The sequence below is a fragment of the Ogataea philodendri genome (genome assembly GCF_020536065.1).
Source record: "Ogataea philodendri strain CBS6075 chromosome Unknown scaffold1, whole genome shotgun sequence".
NCBI lineage: Eukaryota > Fungi > Ascomycota > Pichiomycetes > Pichiales > Pichiaceae > Ogataea > Ogataea philodendri.
Window position 1 is genome coordinate 658,658 of NW_025763889.1, and position 21,128 is coordinate 679,785.

Below are 21,128 nucleotides of genomic sequence, written 5' to 3' on the forward strand. Positions count from 1 at the left end.
ATACTGGGTAGTTTGAAGATACCTAAGCAGATAGGGTCTTTGCTCATTATATCACACCTTCCTCCGCCAGCCTGAGTCCCGAACTTGGTTGAATCCACGTTCTTGCCCCGCCAGCCCCCACCGTGTATGGACTCCTCGCACCAGGCTTAAATAAATATTTTGATTTAAATACTAAACACTACAAAGGATATGGACTATTGATCATGGATACAACCACAGATTTTGGCTTTTCCTCGATCAACCTGGCCGTTAACCTGCAATGGGTCTTTATGGTTGAATGGATCATTGGTCTGATTGGCTCGATCGGAATTCTATTCTATTTCAACAGACTAATGGGTTCCATTATATCCTTCATACTTAAATATCTGATCTGGAAACGATACAAAGTACGAATAAAGGTCCAATCCTACAAGATCTCTTTCCTGGGAGGTCGTCTCTTCTTCAAGAATGTTACAATAATAACGCAAAACGAAATGATTTTGATCCACCAAGGATGGCTCACCTGGAGATACTGGCTCACAACAGTGCGTCAATCTGGATTCATAACAACTGACAAACCCAACAAGAACGAGTCGTTACCATCGCGCTTTTTAATGGAAATTTATGGACTCGAGCTCTTTGTTTACAACAGAATGCACGTATACGAGAATCTAATGACTAAGCTTCAAGAAGAAGACTTGAAGTCCCCGGAAATGCATCTTTTTAACCCGTCTAAAAGCAGCGAAGACACTACGGAAGATAATACTGTTCACGAGAAAGATCCTACGACAGAGCGGCAAAAGATCCCTTTCATCATCAAACTTCTACCATTGAAAATTCTTGTTAAGAGAGGCTCATTTGTGGTTGGAAACGAAACCACCACTTCTTTGCTTGTGGGATCGTACACTTCGTTTGAAGGAACTTTGGATTTCCTTCAGCCGACTTCCAAGCTCGACTTTTACCGTGTTGATCACGAACTACGTTTATGGCAATTACAACTTTTCCTCAAGCCAAATGTCTCTTACCAAAGTCTGGGTCAACGAAGCGATGATTTTGATAGAATCAACAAGCACAAGATTCAAAAATTCATCGATAACCTCAAGCTCAAGTTTCATAAGCAAAAAGAGACCGATGTACCAGAAACTCGTGCAGAATGGCATGGATTAGAAAGATACCGAACCTCGAAAAGCTTTGAAGTTTCTAGTCAAGATACTTCTGATGACCTGTCGGACCTCCCTCAGGACGATGCATTGATATTTCCAAAATCCGATTACGCAAGATACACGCACATTTTCGACTCAGAGTACGTCGATCTTCATTACTTTTTTGACATGCTTGGAACCACGCCTAATGTGCCTTCACAATTTCCAAACCTCGAGGGTCCTGATATTGGGAATGGAGATCTTCCACCAGCTAACAACATCGATATTTCTGTTTCTGGTGGTGTGGTTCATTTCGGACCGTGGGCTGACAAAGAAAGAGTTCTCCTTCAGCAGATGCTGTTCCCCAGTATCTGCAGAGATGCAGAGCCTTTCAAGCAATTAAAACCAGGATCCAAAAGACAATATATCGGATTTAAAACTTACATCACAACCGTTGATGAGATGGTGGTTCGAATCCCTTTCAGAGAAGCAAGTAAAGACATACTCTATGTGGATTCAAAAGATTCGGAGAATCAGCTGGAAAGAAGACCTTTTGGATGGCTGGAACTAAAAGCCGATCAAGACACCTCATTTAATAGTTTCACATCGTACATCCCAACCGCAGAAGACGGCTGGAACAACTCGTTCCACCTTGACCTTCAAAATCCAACTGTTTCATCAAGTGTTAACCATAACATATTCTTTCGCGCTTTGAATCATACAATTGATGGAGACATTGGGTATCCTCTACAGTGGAATGGTGCAACTACCTGGAAGTTTGAAAACATCTCTACCAATGCAGAGATATATATTTTGAGAGAACACATAACCTTACTCACAGATATGTTTGCAGATTTCAGCTCTGGAGAACCAACACCATATGAATTGTTCAGACCATTCTTATACCGGATCAATTGGAGAACGAATAACTATAACATCTTTTTGAATCTCAACGAGAAGAACATTGTCAGTCACCCATTGGATTTCAACGATAACATATTTGTTTCATTCTCTGGTTCGCAGTTAGATTTGAACGTTGATATTCCATTGGACTCTATTTATCAAAAGTCAACTGTTTTCGAATACAAACTCAATACGACTTTTGACTTGGTGGTCCATCTCCCTCCATGGCATACCGGATACAATTTCTTGAGAAAGAAAGAGGTTGGGCGTGCAAATAATTATGAAATGTCTGGATCGTTTACGTTCTTCAATTCCCTTGATATCGATGCAATCGACACAATTATCGTTAATTGCACATGTGAAGATACTACACTTGAATGCTATGGTTTCATCATCAGATACGTGCTTCTTCTGAAAGCCAACTATTTTGGGGAAGATATTGAATTTCAGACATTAGCAGAGTTTTTGGAAGATTTCAATGACAAGTCTGCTATAAAGAACAAAGAAGACATTTTCAATCCATTCGCAGTCAAAATGAGGAACGAAACAGACCTATTATTTTCATTCTGTGTGAAGAATGGATGTTTGATTCTTCCTTCCCATATATATGATTGCGAATCTCATGTGGCACTTCAATTTGAAAAGCTGGATATCGACTTGCGTTTCAACAACTATTACATGGACTTGCAAGCCGATTTTTCAGAGATATATGCTCATGCGGTTGACAATGCTGACGAAGAATCGATATTCGACAAAGTTGTCAACAATGAGAAAACTGATTACTCCTTGTTTATCGATCATCTTCCTGTCCATGGTCACAGAGTCTTTGGCTTACCTCCAGATGAACCAACATATTTCTGTCGTTGGGAATTCGATCCTGGTCGTATTGTTTTAGATTCTAAACCAGACTTTTTAGACGATTTGTTAAGAGCTCTGTCGGCTATTGGTGTCGGTTACAATGAACTTGAAAACTCCTTAGGTCTTCCTGAAGAAGTTCTGTTTGATGTCCTCAACTTGTTTTTCAGTTGTCCAGAAATACTCGTGAAAATCAATGGTCCAAACTACGACTTTTCCGTCACATTGATGGCCCTGTCTCTTACAATTTCAGACCAAGCTGCTGATACCTACAACAGTCGTATCAATTTGAAAATTGAGGATATTATGGTTCAGAGCACAAAGGATAAGGAAACAGTCTTGGAACTAAAGACTTCGCTGTATCTATCGGATTTCATCAAAAAGCCAGATTTTGCAACTCGAAAGGCAGCTCAGAAGGAACATTTGAAGACGAATGATGCACCATTCCACAGGTGTCCGTTCTTGCTTGATCCAAGCTACCGCGACTCTGAATACTTGAAATTATACGGAAGTATGAGACCGTTTATTAATTATCCGGATGTTCCCCCTCCACTGAACTTCAACTCAGCGGATGTTCTTATAGAGGGGTATCCGAAACGTTTGAGGGAGTCACTACATTATAGACCACAAACAGGAAGCTTTTCAAGCAGTCAAAATGACCTGCATTCGAGCATAAATTATAGGACGGACTCAGCAATTCTAGAGGACGATGGATTTGAACATGACAATATAGTATGCACCTTCGGAAAGCTTAACGGATATGTGTCTCCAAAGGTAGCCCAAGTTCTGGGTCGCATAGCGGTGGAGAAGAATAAGTTTTCCGTCACAAACATTCTGGACGAGATCCAAAAAGACTTTATTGCATACTTGACGAAGAGGAATTCCTCGCCATCTCAGAAGGTCGATTTGAAAGCATTGATTCCTCAAGTCAATCTCAAAATTTCCGACTCCAGAGAATCGCCAAATGGAATTGTTGTTGGAGTTGCCAAAGTCGTGGTCACAGGAAGAATACAAGACGAGGAACCTGATATATTTGAACTTGATCTGTCCCAGATACTGGTCAGTATACTGAAAGGAGACACGTCTATGTGCGATCTTGAATTGATCAAGTTTGAAGCCGAAATTGTTGATTGCAAGTCATTCACAAACATAGTCCTTGAACAGGAAAGGTGCAACTTCAACGTGAATCCCGAGAGCTTTGATTGGATTTCCGATTACATATCTGCTCTTGTGGCTCCAATTGAAAGTGCGAAGATAGATTTTGAGTCTGCCAAATTGAGCGTTAAACAAGCTAAGATCGATGTGGTTCATGCGGTTTCTTCAGCAGGTGTTGATTACTCAATCAGACAAGACCCTTCCTGTATTACCAAACCCTCATATGTGAGTAAGTTTTGTGATGAACACATTAGACTGGAAGATAGTTGGAAGATCATTACCAGATTGAGGCACATCTTGTACAATTTACCCGATAATTGGCATGAAGATGCTCAGCAAAGGTATGACCAAAGAATATGGGATACACCTGCGAATGCTGACCAAAAAGTTTACGACGTTTTCCTCAATTGGAGAAGGTGGGAGTTCAGTAACATTTCAACCAGTTACGTTTTGAGAGACGTTTTTGGAAGCACAGAAATCCCAGAGGACGCCAAGTCCATCTCGGTTGTTGCCAAATTGAAAACAACAAACTTGACAATGCAACCATTCAGCAAACTTGTGGTCTTGAAAGATGTGGATTTCATTTTTGATCAGAATAAACTTACTGATGACTTGCGCGAGCTTGCAAATACAATCTCAGGTACTGATGTGGAAGACGGTGTCAACGTGAACCTCTCTATCGGACTTTTCCAAACGGATCTTGACCGTATTAGCAATTCAATACCGTACATCAATGATCTTGTCACCAATATCACATCAAAAACGCCAAGCTCCTCAACGAAGACGACCAATGGTTCACCAACAATATCGAAACCTCAGTATTTCAGTGCCAACGTGATGATCAAAGAGTTTAGACATCACTTGTCTATTCAAAGATCTGCCATTGATGTCCATGGGACGAATACAGTTTTGGAGCTATCAGGTGTCAACACTCCATCAAACATCATGTTCACATTCTTGCTCAATAATGAATCTTTCACTGCAGAAACCTTCGTGGATAAAATCAGGTTATTTCAATTTATATGTGTTGAGAATTCCTTTGTGGTGGCTAGTTCTCCGGCATCCGAAAAAAGTCAGGTTTTCGTTGACGTTTCAACATCAGATGTATCTTTTATTGCCGGACTGGGTTCAGAGTCTTATTTGCAAGCTATCGATATTTTTATGGATGAAGAGTTTAAGGTTTTGGAACCTTTGATTGCAAATTTCAAGCAAATTCAGCACGTCAAAGAAGCGTCAAAGGTTTCTGCAAGAGAGCAGTCAAGCCCAGACTTTTTGAAGCATCTTGAATCCAACATTACTGCAAATGTCCTCATTGCAAAATTCTCCCTTTACTTGGAAGTGTTGACACCATTCCTGTACAAAATGGAGATGTATGATCTGATTCTCGACTTATCGGCCTCCAAAAGTGGAGCAACATCAAATTTCTCGATTTTGCGGTTAAGTTCCGGCATTTTCTCTACTTCTCAATTGCATCAAGTGCAATATGTGGGAATAATGGTTAGAAAGCTGAAGGCATTTACGACACTTCTCGAAAAGTCCGGGAGATTCGATATATTCTCACAAATCCATGCCGATCAATTGAGATTGACAAGTTCCCAGAATAACGCAATTTATCTTGCCAAGCTTGCTGAGACTGATTATGGTATCTCTGTTGGTTTTGTTGAACTTTTCAGGACGAGATTTGCTGAAATATCTTCAATTTTTAAAGGATCCGATTCTGAGCCTGTTACGTCTGTTCCCCCTATCTTGAAATTCAATATAGGTGTGTCGCTGGATACCCTTGGCCTTACATGTCTGCTGAATAAAAACCAAACTCATGTGGATTCGAATCATATTGCAATGAAGTTCATTTCATCTGGATTCAACTATACCGAAACCAGACCCCAAGGATTCTTGAAAGTTCCTTCCACAAAACTTAGTATCTTCTCGCATGGTCCTCAAACTTCGAGATTCGTGGTCTGTGATTTCAACCTGGAACTAAAAGGATTGCAGTCAATTTCTACTGAAAAGAAGCTACACGAGATTGATCTGACTAGTGAATATTGTCGATTCGTTCTCGACCCATACTTCACCAAAGAATTGATTGAGATATTCTCAGAATTCAAAGCTTATAAGAAGCCATCGACACAAACATCCAAGCCTGAGGTTGATGTCGAAGAGTTATGGAATTTGCTCAGCGTCTATTCGATCAGAGTCGTTTCCAAACACTTGTGTATTGGCTGGTTGCTTCCAAAATCAAACAGAGAATTGTCAGACTTTTCCTCAAATATCCCAGGATTTATTGTTGGATATGAAAACGCTGAGATTCTTTGCTCGACCAAATCTGGAAATGTCCTCGTTTCCAGTATGTATCTTGCAACGGCGCATGGAGATACATCCACAACCTTCTTCTCGAAAGGAAATGAGCATTTGAGTGAAAACAGAGCGTTTTTCCCAAGATTTGAGCTGAATTTTGGAATATTCAATTCTGAAGAAGGTCGTGACATTAGAGCACAGTTAGATGGTGATAAAGTGGACTTCAAGCTGCAGACCACCATCCTTTCCGTTGCTGATCGACTAGCAAGATCGATCGTGACTGTCCAAGAAAAGCTGGAACTGCTGAAGACACCTCAAGTTGTGCAGCCACGGCCAACGGACGAGTCTGCCACGTTCTTCTCTTCTATCCAGTCAAAGTTGAAATTACTGGAGTGTCTATTCACTTTCAACGGTGCATCTATCATGATTATAGATCCAAATCTTGAGGTGAACCATAAACCAGCATCTCTCAGCTTGCAAGCACCTTCCGTCCAAATTGCTACAGAATACATCAAAGTCCCAGAATCTTCGAAACGACATGTTATCTCTGTCCAGGCACACACGTCCAGCACAGATAACGTTCTATATGCATCGTCTGTTCCTGTTATCGTGAGTCTGGTCAATAACATTCGAGATCTCGTTAAGAATAATGAGATGACGAAAAAGAAGACACAGACTTCAAAGGCACCGCTCGAAAGACGCAGAAATTCAGTTTTGGAGCGTGAGCAGGCCGCGCTTAATTTCGAGCGTATGTTTGAGCATTTCAAACTCAATCTGTCTCTCAAAGTTGAACCTCAAAAGCTCACACTTAGCTGTGACCCCAATGCAAAGGTTGAGGCAGCGGTTTCTACCAGCGGAATATATTGGCATTTCATCACCGATACAGATACAATCTGTACCACTATTCTTGTGGAGAAGCTGAAGGCCAAGTTACAGCACGTTTACTCTAAAGAAACAAGTGGTTCTGTCGGTGCTAATAACATCATTCTTACAGGAACAATTGGCAAAACAGAAGGAGTCAAGCTTATGTCCAACATTGCTGAGGTCTCTAGCATTGATGCGTACCTGAACATTCAACAACGTCAAGATGTTGATATTTTCCGTGATATTTGGATTCCGGAAGAGTTGTACAAGTCGTCTGTCACTGCCAAAGAGGACCGGGAAGAAGAGCTATCTTTCCAGAGTATCGCTTCCCGTGTGAAGGATGTTTCTAGCACAACCACCCTTCCTTGGATTCTGACTCTACTTGTTGGGGAACTCAAGCTGAAAGTTGATCTTGGATTTTCTCTGGGTACACTTGATATAGAAGTCAACAAGAGTTGGCTCAAGTCTACCAAGAACTCTAATTCAGATCATAACCTTAGGCTCGAGATTGGATTATTGAAGATTTTTTCTGAGGGAAGATTAGGTGGTCTTCTTGTTGTTGAGAATGCCCGTATGGTTTCTGCAATTTCGTGGACCAAAGAGGAAGGAATGCCCGGTATTCCATTGGTGCTTCTCTCTGCCGGTTTCAAGTCTTTGGAAACCAAAATTTCTCTGGACTACCACACCTTTTTCATTGGAAACATCACCAAGGCCATGGCTTCTATCTACAACCAAGGAGTCGATAATAATTCAGACAAGCTGGTTGGTAAAGCGTCTGTGGAGACGTTTAATGTTTACATGACAGCACTGGCAGCTTCCAACTTTGTTGATATCTACACTATCGGACTGAGAATCAGACAGGATATCAAAGTTTCTTATCACCAGACTCTGAATGATGCGTTGGTTGATCAGTCGCAGTTGATGAACAAGTCGCTACCATCTACTCAATCAGAGGCACCATTCCCTGTTTCACGTCTTGACACTTCAAGCTCGAGCGCGATAAAGACTGTGGAGATGTTCCTGGACGTGATCGAAGAGTTCTACACCGACCTTGATATCAAGATTGGGTCGATGCAAATCCAAATCTTCCCGAGTACTCTTCTGGATACACAAGCTCTGACTATTAGGATTGGAAAATCGAGTGCTAATTTTGTCCAGATCAAAACGAGCATTTTGGAAAACAAGCTGGACATGAGTCTGGATAACGTCACTGTTTCCTTGTCTACATTCAAATCCAAGCCAACTAAACAATCATTGCAGGAAGTTGGTATTCATGAGTATGTGAAACTGGCAAACACTGCGTCAGGAGGAGGTATATTTGTGTTCCCGTCATTAAAGGTTTCTATGGACGTCTTCCAGAAGCCGGACTCCAACCTGATTGAATTTCTGTTCAGCAGTTCTTTTGGAGGCAGTGTTGACCTAAGATGGAAATTGGGGTCTGTTTATTTCATCAGGGAGATGTGGTATTCTCATGCTACCACTTTAAAAACGAGATTAACAGCGTTGCGTATTTTTACTTCAGGCTACAACTTCGACACCGACGATATTCTTGAGGAGAATTACAAGGAGTCTATCTTTGAGGCCGTCAATTTGGAAGATAAGCTGAAGGATGTCGAGTCGGATAAAAAGTACCACTATGTTCCCCTAGAAGAGCCACATATCGAGACCCCTAGACTGCGCGATTTGGGTACCGCTACACCTCCATTGGAATGGTTTGGACTGCATAGAAACAATTTCCCGAACCTCACACACCAGTTTGTGATTGTTGGTTTGCAAAAAATTGTCAAAGAGGCTGAAAATAGGTATGCTAACGTTCTTAAATGAAAAACATGTATTTATTTATGTTTAACCCTAACACCAAATATATAAATTAAAATACAAAGTATTCTTGCCTTGTGAAATGGTCGAGACATCCAATGAACACCGAAGGCCTCCGCCTCTGAACACGCGGAAGGGTCCGGACTCGACTTTGGAGGATATTTCCGAAAACGATCAAGACCAAAGCTCGGAATTGGCCTCGCCAACGGCAGAACCCATCAACAACTATCCATCCTTCATCAGTCTGGATCGGAAGGAAGGACAACGGAAAAAGCCCGTTTTTCCGGATTTTGAGAGCACGAGAAGTCGGGCCGTTTCGGGGGCGCAGGTCCCAACAGCAGACTCTACAGCTTCGTTATCAAGTGCATCTTTCAGAGAAACAGACGATAGTACAATTGCCGATCAGACACACTCATCCAAGTATATAGGCCAACGAGTGAGTCCCTCGTGGGCTCTGGCTGATATCCTACAAGTTTTGGGCGACAAACACACTTTTTGGGACGAATTGATAGACAAGACCAACGATTTGGTGGAATTATTGGAAGAAAATAAGTCTTTGCAGAAAGACTTAGTTTTCTCGTCTGTTCTCAATGTGATACAAAGACTACTGCTCAGTGACAATGAAACTGTTGTTGCTTGTGGATACAGGATCCTACGCTATGTTTTGACCGATGTCGAAGACATGGTAGCGTTCAATAGATGGGACCTACATTTCTTCATTATTGCAAGCTTATCAAGAGACTATAAGAGAACGACAGAACGACGGGAATGTTTAATGCTAATTGGACAGATTGTTGAGATCGAAAACGGATTGGACGAGTTCTCAATTGGATACGTTCGATCTCTTGTCAATATGATGGAAAGCACGTCTGATCCACTTCGACATCCTGCTTTTGAACTATTGGTGAAAGTGAGTATCTTAAACCCAAAAGTCGCATACCAAGCCAACGCAATTACCGCTCTATTACATTACATCATTGATGGTCCTGTTTCATCCATAGATATCTTTGGCGCAGCGCTGCTAAAGCTCTTGGAGCTCCCAACTACTCGCCCGTACATCATAGAATCGCAAATAATCCAGCTCTTGGTCTCACCATTCATGGATATTTCTCACATCAAGGTGGAAAATCTACAGATAATTGCACATCTGATTGCACTCGTTCTCAAGAACTGGTCAGGACTGATTGCATTTAGTCAGGAAGACTTTAAACCGCTTAGAGAACTGATCAGCTGTCTGACGTTCGCCTCAACCTCAATCAAAAACATCCTGCTGCAGCTGTTTTTTGATCTGTTTAGAATCAAGACCATGTCTTGGACAGAGTCCGAAGATACTCACCCTGCAATAACGCTTTTACAAGAGTCTTCCAAACCAAATACTGCTTCCAAATCGACCGTCAATACAAGAAGCTCTCCCGAAACAGAGGTTTCTCCCGTCAACCATCATACTGCTTTGTTACTTCATATATGTATCAAATGTGGTTTGGTGGATCGATTGAAATCAATGTTTGAGGAGACGACGGACAAGAAACAATCGAAACGCGTGATGGTGCTGCTTTCCGAGATCTCATATATGCAATCGTTCCTTGTTCCAGAGAAACTGACAGTTTCTATCGCACCATCTTTCGAGTTGAATAAACAAATCGAACTCGATTTGAGGAAACATCATACGACAAACCTTATAGTTTCTGACAATGCCCGAGTGAAGGCTTCGGAGAAGCTGTCCAAGGATTTGAGACTGAAAATGCTTCGCAACGTTGACGCTGCCGAACTGAAAAATCTGGTGTCCAATACTCATGTTCTTGCCACAAAGGACTATTATAAATGGAACTGGGCCTTAATAACGGAATTAATGCAGGGACCACTGCAAGACTCGAGGAATTTTGAAGAGACCGCAAAGACCACCAAATTTTACAAAAGACTCATGTCTTTCTATCGTCCATTCAAGTATAGGTTTTCATCTTTACGCAAAACGAAAAGCAACCTGGTGTTTGTGAAAGTTGGGTGCGAAATCTTCAAGAATCTGCTTTCCAACGCCGAAGGTGTGAAATATCTTACCGAAAACAAGATTCTTCCCCAGATCGCTGAATGCCTGGCTCAAGTGGATCCTCATAGTGGTATCACCGCAAGTGATCCTCTGTTCTCAAAAGCCAAGCTCGAAAATACCATTAGCTATGGGTATTTTTCGTTTTTGGGAGTTTTGTCTGCGGATCCAAATGGACTGCGGATGTTGGAACAATGGTGGTTCTTTGATATGCTTTACCATATCACCGACCACAAGAGCGAAAGGCCGGATCTTGTGAGGGTGATTGTCAAGGAAATGAAGTACAACGCTAACAGCCACATGCGAATCATATTGAACAAAGTGGCCAACACCTCCAACACGTCCCTGAGACTGTATTCTGTCAAGCTTCTATCTACTCTCCTGGAAGCTGAGGAGTGTGAAAAGTTTGCTTGTGAATCGTTGGTGGGTCAACTTTGTGATCCAGAGGTTCAAATCAGAGACTTGGCGGTGGAATATCTCACCTCTTTTGCTAAAGATGAAGACAAAATCATTGAGATTATCAAGCATAGACCTTCAGTTGATGTTCTCGGAAGCAGTGGGGTGACTCTCATGCTCATGATTCTTTCCACGCGGTCTGGATTCGAGTACTTGCAAGAATGCGATTTCGTCGACATGGAAATGGAGGCCTGGATCCAGACCAAGAACAAGCTTTATGTCGATCAGATTGAGACGTATCTTGCTCACAAGTTCTACAACGAGCCTGTGAGTGGCGACCTGCCTTATCATTTCTTTGGAGAGCTGGTCAGAACCATTGAGGGGCTCCATTTGTTTGAGAACACTGGAACGTTTGACTCGTTTTGCGGGGTAGTCAGTTCGTATTTGAACCTGATAACGTCGGCTCGTGAAACTGAGTACTACGAGAAGACACCTATCAACGAGCAGGAGGATTTTGTTGCAGACCTAAAGTCTGTGCTATGGGCTATTGGACACATTGGTTCGTCTGATTATGGAATCTCTCTTTTGGAGATTTCGGGTGTTGTTGAGGATATTGCCACCATCTGCAAGCAGTCTCAAAATGCCTCCATCAAAGGCACTTGTTTCTTTGTGCTGGGGCTAATCTCGCGAACCGAGCTCGGTTCCGAAATGCTTGACGATGTTGGCTGGTACAGTAACACTGGGCGGACTGGTGACCAAGGAGTGTGTTTGCCAAAGCATTTGACCGATTTCCTGTATGTGGATAAGACGGATGGGTCTTTGGTTGACTTGGAAACTGTTCCTGAATCTGCGTTCAACGATGACTTTGACAGAATCATGGAGCAAGACTTTGTTCCTTACCATAACAACCAAAAGACGCTGACGAGAACGAACTCGTTAAGCATGGTGACGGGAGGTTTGGGAACAAACAACGTCCATTCAACAATTTACTCGCGAGATTACCAGATACTGAAACAGCTTTACAATAACCTGTTATTGCTACCTGTCAATCAGGGCAAGGCGATTGGCAACTTGAACAAACTTAAGGCCAGATTTGCAACCATTTTCGAGTCCGAGCCGGTGGTCCTGAAGCTGATCATGCGGGTTGTTGAAAAATATCGTGTGAAATATGGCGTGAAACGATTTCTTCTTGGAGAACTGATCGACTTCAATAGTCTGATGGAGCTACTTTTACGGCACCACAGAAAAAGAAGCAAAGATTTCCCATCGTCCGGGATGGCCCCTCAATTGGAACCGTCCAAATCTGTGCAAAATATCACATCTTTGTCACGGACCGCAAATCGGAGACTCTCCATCTCGTGAGAATTTTGCAGGGAGGGACAGAGTAATTGATTCACGTCATGAAAATAAATATGCATGCATGCTGTTGAGGGGCTTAAATAAGGGGACTATGAGACTATAACTCCACCCCGACCGCAATTTGCCCAAGCGCTGAACCCCACATTCTTCACTCGCGCTGACATGATGGGGTATAAGTAGTAGTGACATGGGAATGTCAGAATAACGTTTTGACATATGTCACAATTTACCGATATCGAGAAACAAGCTGGAGACGACAATCTCAACTCTTCCAGGTCACAACCAACGGTGTACCATGATGACACTCCTATTCAGACCGTGGAACACACTGACGATGGGAGGTATGTGATAATAGGCGGTCGTAAGTACTTGAAGAGCGACTTGCAAAGCGCATTTGGAGGTACTTTGCAACCAGGATACGCTCCTCCGAGCGAGCACAAGTTTGCCAACCCTGCACCGTTGGGATTGTCTGCGTTTGCGCTGACGACATTTGTGCTGTCATTGATCAACGCAGGGGCAATGGGTGTTAAGACCCCGAACGTTGTCATTGGCGTGGCTATTTTCTACGGCGGACTTATCCAGCTTCTAGCCGGGATGTGGGAGATGAGCGTGCAGAACACGTTTGGTGCGATGGCATTGTCCTCGTACGGCGGGTTCTGGATGAGTTTTGGAGCCGTTTTCATCCCATGGTTCAATATCGCAACTGCATACGAGTCTGAGACCGAGTTGGACAACGCGCTCGGGTTTTACCTGTTAGGGTGGGCGTTGTTTACGTTCATGCTTGTGATCTGCACCATGAAGTCTACGGTTGCATTTTTTTCACTGTTTGCATTTCTGGACATGACGTTCCTGCTACTGGCTGTGGGGAAGCTTGCTCCGTCTACAGGCTGTACCAAAGCAGGAGGGGTTTTCGGAGTGATTACTGCGTTCATTGCGTGGTACAATGCCGCGGCCGGTGTGCTTGACGAGAGCAACTCGTACATCACCATCAAGGCGGTTCCGCTACCAAAGTTCGGTAAAAAGGCCAACTGAGCTGGCCATGTATAAATTAGGAAATGAATTTTTCATAATATAGCGCTCTGTCCCCGCGCATATTTCCCAATCGGTGCAGAGTTTGAGCTAAATTTTTGTGCTGAAATGTAGGCCGGTGAAAAATCATTCTTATATATATTAGTCATTGGCAAATGCTGCGCTCTAATATTGCTCAAACTCGCGGTTTTCGTACGATGACCTGTGTTCTTTCCGGAAAGCCTGTGTTTAAGACACAGATCCAGAACTCGTTTGTGCCTGCCTCGCGTCTAGTTGACTCGGACCTGAACCCAAACGCTTTGAACGCAAAGTATGCTGTTAGAGGCAGAATCCCGATCAGAGCCGAGGAACTGAGGGCCCAATTGGCCCAGGACCCGTCGTCTGTGCCCTTTGACAAAATCATCAATGCCAATATTGGTAACCCTCAGCAGTTGGACCAAAAACCCCTCACTTTCTACAGACAGGTTCTGAGTTTGTTGGAGTATCCAGAACTGATGGACAACAAAGCCGTTGTTGACACTTTCCCGAAGGATCTTGTCGAGAGAGCCAAGAAGATGCTCGAAAGCATTGGCTCCGTCGGTGCTTATTCCCATTCCCAAGGTGTTCCTTATCTTAGAGAGAGTGTTGCAAACTTCATCTCCAAAAGAGACGGCTACAAAAGCAGCCCTGACGATATCTTCTTGACGGCCGGTGCGTCCAGCGCCGTCTCGTACTTGCTGAACCTGCTGTCGCTGGGTCCTCAGACCGGTTTTTTGATCCCGATCCCGCAGTACCCTCTGTACACTGCGTCGCTGGCTCTGAACAACTCCACTGCTCTACCTTACTTCCTCAACGAGTCGGACGACTGGTCGATCGACGCATCGAGTATCGCCAAGATCGTTCAGGACGCCAAAGCCCAGGGAGTCGAGGCCCGCTGTTTGGTGCTGATCAACCCGGGAAACCCAACCGGTGCCATCTTGAAGCCAGAAACCATTGCCGACCTGCTGGCCGTCGCCGCAGAACACGGCCTCGTGGTCATTGCAGACGAGGTGTACCAGGAAAACGTGTTCAAGGGCGAGTTTGTGTCTGTCAAGAAGGTGTTGAGCCAGCTTAAGGAACTCGACCGATCCGGTAAGTTCGATAAGGTCCAGCTCGCCTCGTTGCACTCCACTTCGAAGGGTGTTTCCGGTGAGTGTGGCCAAAGAGGTGGCTACATGGAGCTGGTTGGGTTCGAGGAGTCTGTGCGTGCACAGCTGCTGAAACTGGCTTCCATCTCGTTGTGTCCGCCTGTTGCTGGCCAAGCCTTGGTGGAGCTCATGATCAACCCTCCAACCGAAGGCCAGGAGTCCTACGAACTGTACAAGAAAGAAACTCAGGCTATTTCCGACGCTCTTAGAGAGAGATCGTCCAAGCTGTACGAGGCCTTCAACACCATGGAGGGTGTCTCGTGCCAGCAGCCAGAGGGTGCCATGTACTTGTTCCCAAGCCTGACTTTGAGTGAAAAAGTGTACGCTGAGGCTGCCAAGCTCGGCATGGAGCCAGACGAATACTACTGCGCCCAACTGCTGGAAAACACCGGTATCTGTACCGTTCCAGGCTCTGGTTTCGGCCAGGTCGAAGGCACCTGGCACATCAGAACCACGTTCCTTGCTCCAGGAACCGCCTGGATCGAGGACTGGAAGACCTTCCACGAGAAGTTTGTCAAACAACACAAATAGAAGTGAGTGATAATAGAGTTTGCGGTTTCTAATTAACTTTCTGTTTTTCGTAATCCTTGGCCTCAACATCAACGCAAGATACAATAAGCAATGCAATCCACACTGGCAGCCACCCAAAACTCACAATAATCCACGTCCAGTTCTGGATACGTCTGTATCCGGTGATGAGTCCATAGAACATCTCAACCGGACCTTGGAATAGCTCTGGGTCCAGCCAGTTCACATCGAGTATCTTACTCTGTATCTCGCGCTGCATGAGCGGGAAGCTCCAGTACTGGATCAGGTTTCGCAGCACATCCAGCTGGAACTCCAGCTTGCGCGCAATTCCAAGAATAGCTAGCCACAAAAATGGAGAAGACAGGACCAGCCATAAGCTGTTTTTGCGATTGGAACCTATTGGCCCGTATCTGATGAACGTTAGTGGGAAAGCGGCAATCGAGATCAGGAAACTCAACGAGAAATGGAGCACAAGTAAACTGACAAGTGCAAATGCAAGATAAAATAGTGAACAGCCGTTGATAATCCTGACAAACTGAGAAACCCCTGTGGATGGCTGTAGTCGGTATCTCAGCAACAAAGGAATAGATGAGACAACAACGCTCAGTATGATCAATCCCCATGTGATTTGTGTGTATAGTTGTCTGTTGGTATCTAGAGGTAGCAAAAGGGAAAGACGCATAAGAGACGTTCCAAACACTATGGACACCAAGATGGTGGCCGCAAAGACTGACAGTCCGTAAATGAGAGGAATGGTGTCGACCTTGAGTTTCGCATCGTTAAAGTTGGAGAGCGCATTGTTGACGTTGTTGTTGGTCAAAATGGCACTGGCCGAAGAAACAACAAAACTGGCCGCAGTTAGAACGGCAGCCGGCAAATAGTTTCCAATAGAGACAAACTTGGCAGGCGCAAGAAGCAAGTAAAAGAAGAAAGACTGGTGGAACTTCTCCAGTAGGTTGTTGACTGCTCTGAAACAGGCCTCGATAACTCTTCCCAATGTGGTGATATCGCGGCCCTCTGTTCCACGAGCTTTGAAAAGGACCGTTTGAATGTTCCAGCCACTGAATGCCTCGCATCCATTGCCTCCGCCGACTTCGGGCAGGATTCCCGCAGTAGCCATCGCGTATATGCCTTTCAACAGAGTGGTGAGTCTGCTGGAGTAGTCGTTCGCCCAAAGTTGTCCCTTTGGAGTGTTGTGGAGAGAAACTCTAAACCCTTCGTGCTCACTAATCATGACCGCGCAGTTTATCAGGTCAAGGTTTGGTAATTGGCCGTTCACTCCAACGTAATCGAGCTCGACATAGTCAAGTCCGTCGCTCTCCGAAGGATATTCAATCACTATAGCACTCTCGATGGAGCCTGCAGTCTCGTCCAGCGTTGTATGATACGCATCGACCCAGTTCCGAAGTGTATCTTGGCCGTCCTCGGGGAAAACCACAATGATATTCTTGGACCATATAGACAGTCGATGGAAGTAGCGAATCAACCCCATTGTGAGAGCCAATCCGCCAATGTTGGGCTCGCCCTCACTTGTTCTCCAAGGAGCAACAATAACCATTGCTTCGGTGTCATCTCCCTTAGGAACGTGGTAGATTCCATATGTAGAGACCAGTTGTTTCTCTGATCTGTGTTGAAAGGTTTTGTAACCTATGGTGTCCATCCAGCCAGAAACCATCGCATGTCGGTCCTCCATTGAATCGCCAATATGTTCAATGATCTGGTCTCTATAGCCTCTCACAAAATTCCACTCTGATTCTCTAAAGAAAGAGTACGCCTGCGATGGCATCAACGCGTTTTCCGAGATGTATGTGGAACGAAATTGGCCCTCTAATGGTAAAACAAGAATCCATATCAACCCTAAGAGAGTCAAAATGGAAGAAACTTTAGGCAAAGACCGCACCAAAGCCGGTAACAAGCCATGCCTGCTGATATTTCGCTGAATTGCCTCCAATAATGCCATGGAGGTTGTGGACTAGACAAGAGTACTGACACAAGCCGTTTCGATCTAGTTATTTTTTCTTCGAGAGTTTAATTTACAAAATGTAGTTTCGGTGCAGAGATGTGTCTACTAGCCATCGCTACAAGGACTGGTATGCATTTGTATTATCAGCTATCAAGTCTCGGTATCTCGCTCATTAGTGGATTGGTCATCTTGTTGGGACTGGTTGGAAGAAAGAGTGGTGGTATTCACGCCGTCCTCAGTCCGTTGACTAGCAACACCAACAGGGAATAGCGGATCCCTATTGACAAACTCCCTGGAAGCCAATCCTGTAGACCTTAAAACTCTTCTTGGCTGAATAACCCGTCTTCTTCTTGACAAGAACGAGTTGTGTCCGGCCATAGAACCTGTAGGGCTTGATCTTATTATTGGCGGCAGTCTGTGTAAAGTTTGACGATTGACCAGACTGGACTGTTCATCATCTGAAACTCTGATAGGATTGCGCAAGCGGCCATTCAGGTTTTGAAGAAGACCTCGCACCAGTCCGAGAACACTTGCGTGGTTGTTGGTATTAGAAGGCGGAGGTGTTTGAGACGTTTCCGCAACAGGAACCGCAACGGCTCCGGAGGTCTCTGTGGCTTCTTGGTCTGGCATGGTGAATGTGAGATTTCTAGAATTGAAATCGTCAAACATGGCTCTGCTTTCGCTGATGACCCTGGCCAGGTTGGGCAGCACTATGGTAGTCTCGTTCTCCGAATCTCGAGGGCGACTGGATGAAGCATCATTCTCATTGCGAATACTATGGCGGCACAACGGACAACTATTATTTGTCTTAAGCCATTCGCGAAGACATGACCTGCCAAAAATGTGTCCACAGGGCATCTCCACCGGGACATGTGTGTATTCCACATCTTTCTGGGTCAGCTTTGACGAAAGAGGACGTGGCTTCGTTTCATTTTCCATTTTGCGTAATTTCTTGGGTTGATGCTCATTAGACTCTTCCTCTTCGTCCTGACCTCGTTTTCGTTTCTGCCCAATCTGAGTCTTCCCCACTGACTCCTGGTCTTCATAGCTTTCGTAACAAATAGCACATTGTTGATCAGCAAGCTCGGAAACCTTCTTGACCTCCAGCTTATCGAAAATTTGCTTCGAAATTCCAGACGCCTTTTTAACCGAAGTGGCAATGGTTCTTAGCGCAATAGTTGTCGCCAATCGAATTAAGACTTGCAAATTCTCGTCATCATTATCGTTGATATTTGGAACATGAAGGATCAAAGAACCAGAAAGATTGTTGTTAGTCTCCGAGGGTTGCATTGGATTTGGCTGTCCGTAAATGTAGTTGACAGTAAGAATGATGTTCCGGGAAGGTTCGATAGTGGGGGCCAAATTCCTGTAAAATGGCACACTGACGTTGTTCGACTGCTGATGAGCTGAGTCTGTATCCCCAAGAGTTCTGTAAATAGGAGCAATCAGACTGTCGAGCAAATCGTTGGCAATATGTTGTTCTCTATAGACACCTTCATTTGAAACATCAAAAGCCGGATAGTCCAGCCCGCGAATACCTGAGCTTGATGTTGGTGATCCTGCACTCAACGTGGAAGAAACTGGCTCCTGCACAGATGTCGGAGCCGATGGGCTAGGATTTGGTTCATTATCAGGAGCACTGTCATTGGCAGGCCCGACCTCGATTATTAGGTTCTGACTTGTTCCATCTGCATACTGGATCAGCACAGCAGGCAAAGCAAGTCTTCCGGAAGCGTTTGTCGGTGCACTCATCCCCGCACTGCACCGATATATCTCACAAGAAAACTATGCTGGCTTGTTTCAACAAAAATTACGGTCTGACTTTTTCCCTGCGGAAGATACCAATTTATTATTCATTTGTTAGTAATTGAAAAACTTCCCAAGAGGAACGGACAAAATTGGGTTTTTGCAATTGGTGGTCTTGTCGAAGTGTTCCAAGTTGTCGTAAATAGAGCTTTCAAAGCCATCACTCTCATATTGATCATCACGGCGCTCTAGATTATTGACATATAATGTCATCATATTTATTTCAAGCTTTGAAAGCTGCGGAAATGTTTCCTGATATACCTTTTGAAGCTGTTCAGAAGATAGCAGATGCCAATAAGGGAAATCTGGAAAGCATATCGGAAGAGCTTCTCAGCTACGATATATTGCGAGAATCAGAGTCAAAGTCGCAGCAAGACGCTGAGTCTGTCATTTCATCTGTCAAAACAAAGAAATCTGTAACTGCAAAGCCGAGCTCTGAAATCACCATAATGAGCACGCTTCTAGGATGTTCGGTCGATACAATAAGCCAGATTCATCAAAGGACGAAAAATTCACATCGTACAGTGCGCGAAGTAATAGAATCAGGATGGAATCCGACAGAAGTCGAGATTGCAACCATTTACAATAGACAGATGATGGAAATCGCTGACGCCAAAAAGTCAAACTTCCTTCTTCAAAACATAGAAAACAAATTCTATGTGAACTCGCTTCATTACTTCAAGGGAGACGTTAATAAAACCTTGAAACTCGCAACATGGATGGTTGATCCAAATTTGGTGAATAGATCAAAAACATCAACCATTCCAAAACCCGCCGCAAAAATAGTATCATCTGATCCCATGGCCGATCTGATTCAGCATTCGCTCAAAACAAACAAGTTGGATTTGCATGGACTCACCGTCCCTGAAGCCAGAACATGTGTGCAACAAACACTTGTGAAATGGTGGAACTCTGAGACAGAGCAGCGCATTATGGAAGGTCTAAATCTGCGTGGATCTCGAGCCATGTACGTTTGCCCATTGGAAATCATAACAGGGAGAGGACTACATAGCTCTGGTGGAAAACCGAAGCTAAAAATCTTAGTTCATGGAATCCTCAAGTCAAACAATTATCTTTTCGAAGACATTACTCTGGGATATCTAGTTACAGGTAAAAAAAATTGATGATACTACTTACATGTATTCTAACGCTTCTTGCCTCCCTTCTCCTTTTGGGCAACCTTTCCTCCAAGTTTTTCAGGAACAAAATTCTGTTCCAAAACGTTAATATAATCGTCTTCGGCAATGACATCTTCCAACTTGACTCCTGATCCGGTCAAAATTCTCTCCTTTCTTTCTTTCTCCAATCTTGCCTTCTCGGTCTCAATCTCTTCAGTGGTCTTACCAGATTGCTCGAAACTCGAGAACTTGCTCTTGAACTTGCTCATTCTACCATTATTCTCTGCATCGAGTTGCGATAGGTCTGGCTTGGATGGGTTCCACAGAGGACTCGATCTCTGGTCAACAATCATTCTGATCTCTTCTTTAGGCAGCTGTGTGCGACGGCTCACGACCGACCCGTCCGAAAGTTCCACGAAAGTATCGAACTTGTAGTAGATAGCCGGTCTGGCTTTTCCAACTCTGATTGTTTTTCTAGGCCGGCGAGGGAGAACATTGGATATTTTGGGTCTTCCAACCGATGCGAATCTTCTGGCGTCTGCAATCTGCTTCAGAGGCCCAAAATTTCTGACTTGCGGAAACATGGTCGATGCAGTTTTCAGTAATCTTTTGAATTTTTTAGTTTTGGTGAAAAAAATGAGAAAAATACGGTAGTCTTGTCGAACTTATTGAACTGGAGCGTAATACGGAATGTAAAGCCTGGCTAGCTCA

General features: G+C 44.1%; 11 protein-coding genes across 11 annotated transcripts; 5 read left to right on the forward strand and 6 right to left on the reverse strand.

Moving 5' to 3' along the window:
* Window positions 1-203: 203 nt before the first annotated feature.
* OGAPHI_002261 (uncharacterized protein) lies at window positions 204-9,017 on the forward strand (the record flags this gene model as incomplete). Its single annotated transcript, XM_046203112.1, has 1 exon — window positions 204-9,017. One exon carries the CDS (start codon window positions 204-206, stop codon window positions 9,015-9,017), a length of 8,814 nt encoding a protein of 2,937 aa, XP_046062921.1.
* Window positions 3,803-4,618, reverse strand: OGAPHI_002262 (uncharacterized protein; the record flags this gene model as incomplete). The annotated part of the gene is made up of 2 exons (XM_046203113.1): window positions 3,803-4,034; window positions 4,482-4,618. 2 exons carry the CDS (start codon window positions 4,616-4,618, stop codon window positions 3,803-3,805), a joined length of 369 nt encoding a protein of 122 aa, XP_046062922.1.
* On the reverse strand, window positions 6,215-6,571 carry OGAPHI_002263 (uncharacterized protein; the record flags this gene model as incomplete). Its single annotated transcript, XM_046203114.1, has 1 exon — window positions 6,215-6,571. The coding sequence occupies one exon, from the start codon at window positions 6,569-6,571 to the stop codon at window positions 6,215-6,217; it is 357 nt and encodes a 118-aa protein (XP_046062923.1).
* OGAPHI_002264 (uncharacterized protein) lies at window positions 6,644-6,958 on the reverse strand (the record flags this gene model as incomplete). The annotated part of the gene is made up of 1 exon (XM_046203115.1): window positions 6,644-6,958. The coding sequence occupies one exon, from the start codon at window positions 6,956-6,958 to the stop codon at window positions 6,644-6,646; it is 315 nt and encodes a 104-aa protein (XP_046062924.1).
* A 76-nt stretch (window positions 9,018-9,093) lies between the features above and the next one.
* OGAPHI_002265 (uncharacterized protein) lies at window positions 9,094-12,810 on the forward strand (the record flags this gene model as incomplete). The annotated part of the gene is made up of 1 exon (XM_046203116.1): window positions 9,094-12,810. One exon carries the CDS (start codon window positions 9,094-9,096, stop codon window positions 12,808-12,810), a length of 3,717 nt encoding a protein of 1,238 aa, XP_046062925.1.
* A 213-nt stretch (window positions 12,811-13,023) lies between these two features.
* On the forward strand, window positions 13,024-13,839 carry OGAPHI_002266 (uncharacterized protein; the record flags this gene model as incomplete). Its single annotated transcript, XM_046203117.1, has 1 exon — window positions 13,024-13,839. One exon carries the CDS (start codon window positions 13,024-13,026, stop codon window positions 13,837-13,839), a length of 816 nt encoding a protein of 271 aa, XP_046062926.1.
* Window positions 13,840-14,033: 194 nt separating this feature from the next.
* OGAPHI_002267 (uncharacterized protein) lies at window positions 14,034-15,533 on the forward strand (the record flags this gene model as incomplete). Its single annotated transcript, XM_046203118.1, has 1 exon — window positions 14,034-15,533. One exon carries the CDS (start codon window positions 14,034-14,036, stop codon window positions 15,531-15,533), a length of 1,500 nt encoding a protein of 499 aa, XP_046062927.1.
* On the reverse strand, window positions 14,106-17,490 carry OGAPHI_002268 (uncharacterized protein; the record flags this gene model as incomplete). The annotated part of the gene is made up of 3 exons (XM_046203120.1): window positions 14,106-14,567; window positions 14,661-15,573; window positions 15,647-17,490. The coding sequence occupies 3 exons, from the start codon at window positions 17,488-17,490 to the stop codon at window positions 14,106-14,108; spliced, it is 3,219 nt and encodes a 1,072-aa protein (XP_046062928.1).
* A 153-nt stretch (window positions 17,491-17,643) lies between these two features.
* OGAPHI_002269 (uncharacterized protein) lies at window positions 17,644-19,245 on the reverse strand (the record flags this gene model as incomplete). Its single annotated transcript, XM_046203121.1, has 1 exon — window positions 17,644-19,245. The coding sequence occupies one exon, from the start codon at window positions 19,243-19,245 to the stop codon at window positions 17,644-17,646; it is 1,602 nt and encodes a 533-aa protein (XP_046062929.1).
* Window positions 19,246-19,505: 260 nt separating this feature from the next.
* OGAPHI_002270 (uncharacterized protein) lies at window positions 19,506-20,423 on the forward strand (the record flags this gene model as incomplete). Its single annotated transcript, XM_046203122.1, has 1 exon — window positions 19,506-20,423. The coding sequence occupies one exon, from the start codon at window positions 19,506-19,508 to the stop codon at window positions 20,421-20,423; it is 918 nt and encodes a 305-aa protein (XP_046062930.1).
* Window positions 20,424-20,443: 20 nt separating this feature from the next.
* Window positions 20,444-21,001, reverse strand: OGAPHI_002271 (uncharacterized protein; the record flags this gene model as incomplete). Its single annotated transcript, XM_046203123.1, has 1 exon — window positions 20,444-21,001. The coding sequence occupies one exon, from the start codon at window positions 20,999-21,001 to the stop codon at window positions 20,444-20,446; it is 558 nt and encodes a 185-aa protein (XP_046062931.1).
* Between the last annotated feature and the right edge of the window lie 127 nt (window positions 21,002-21,128).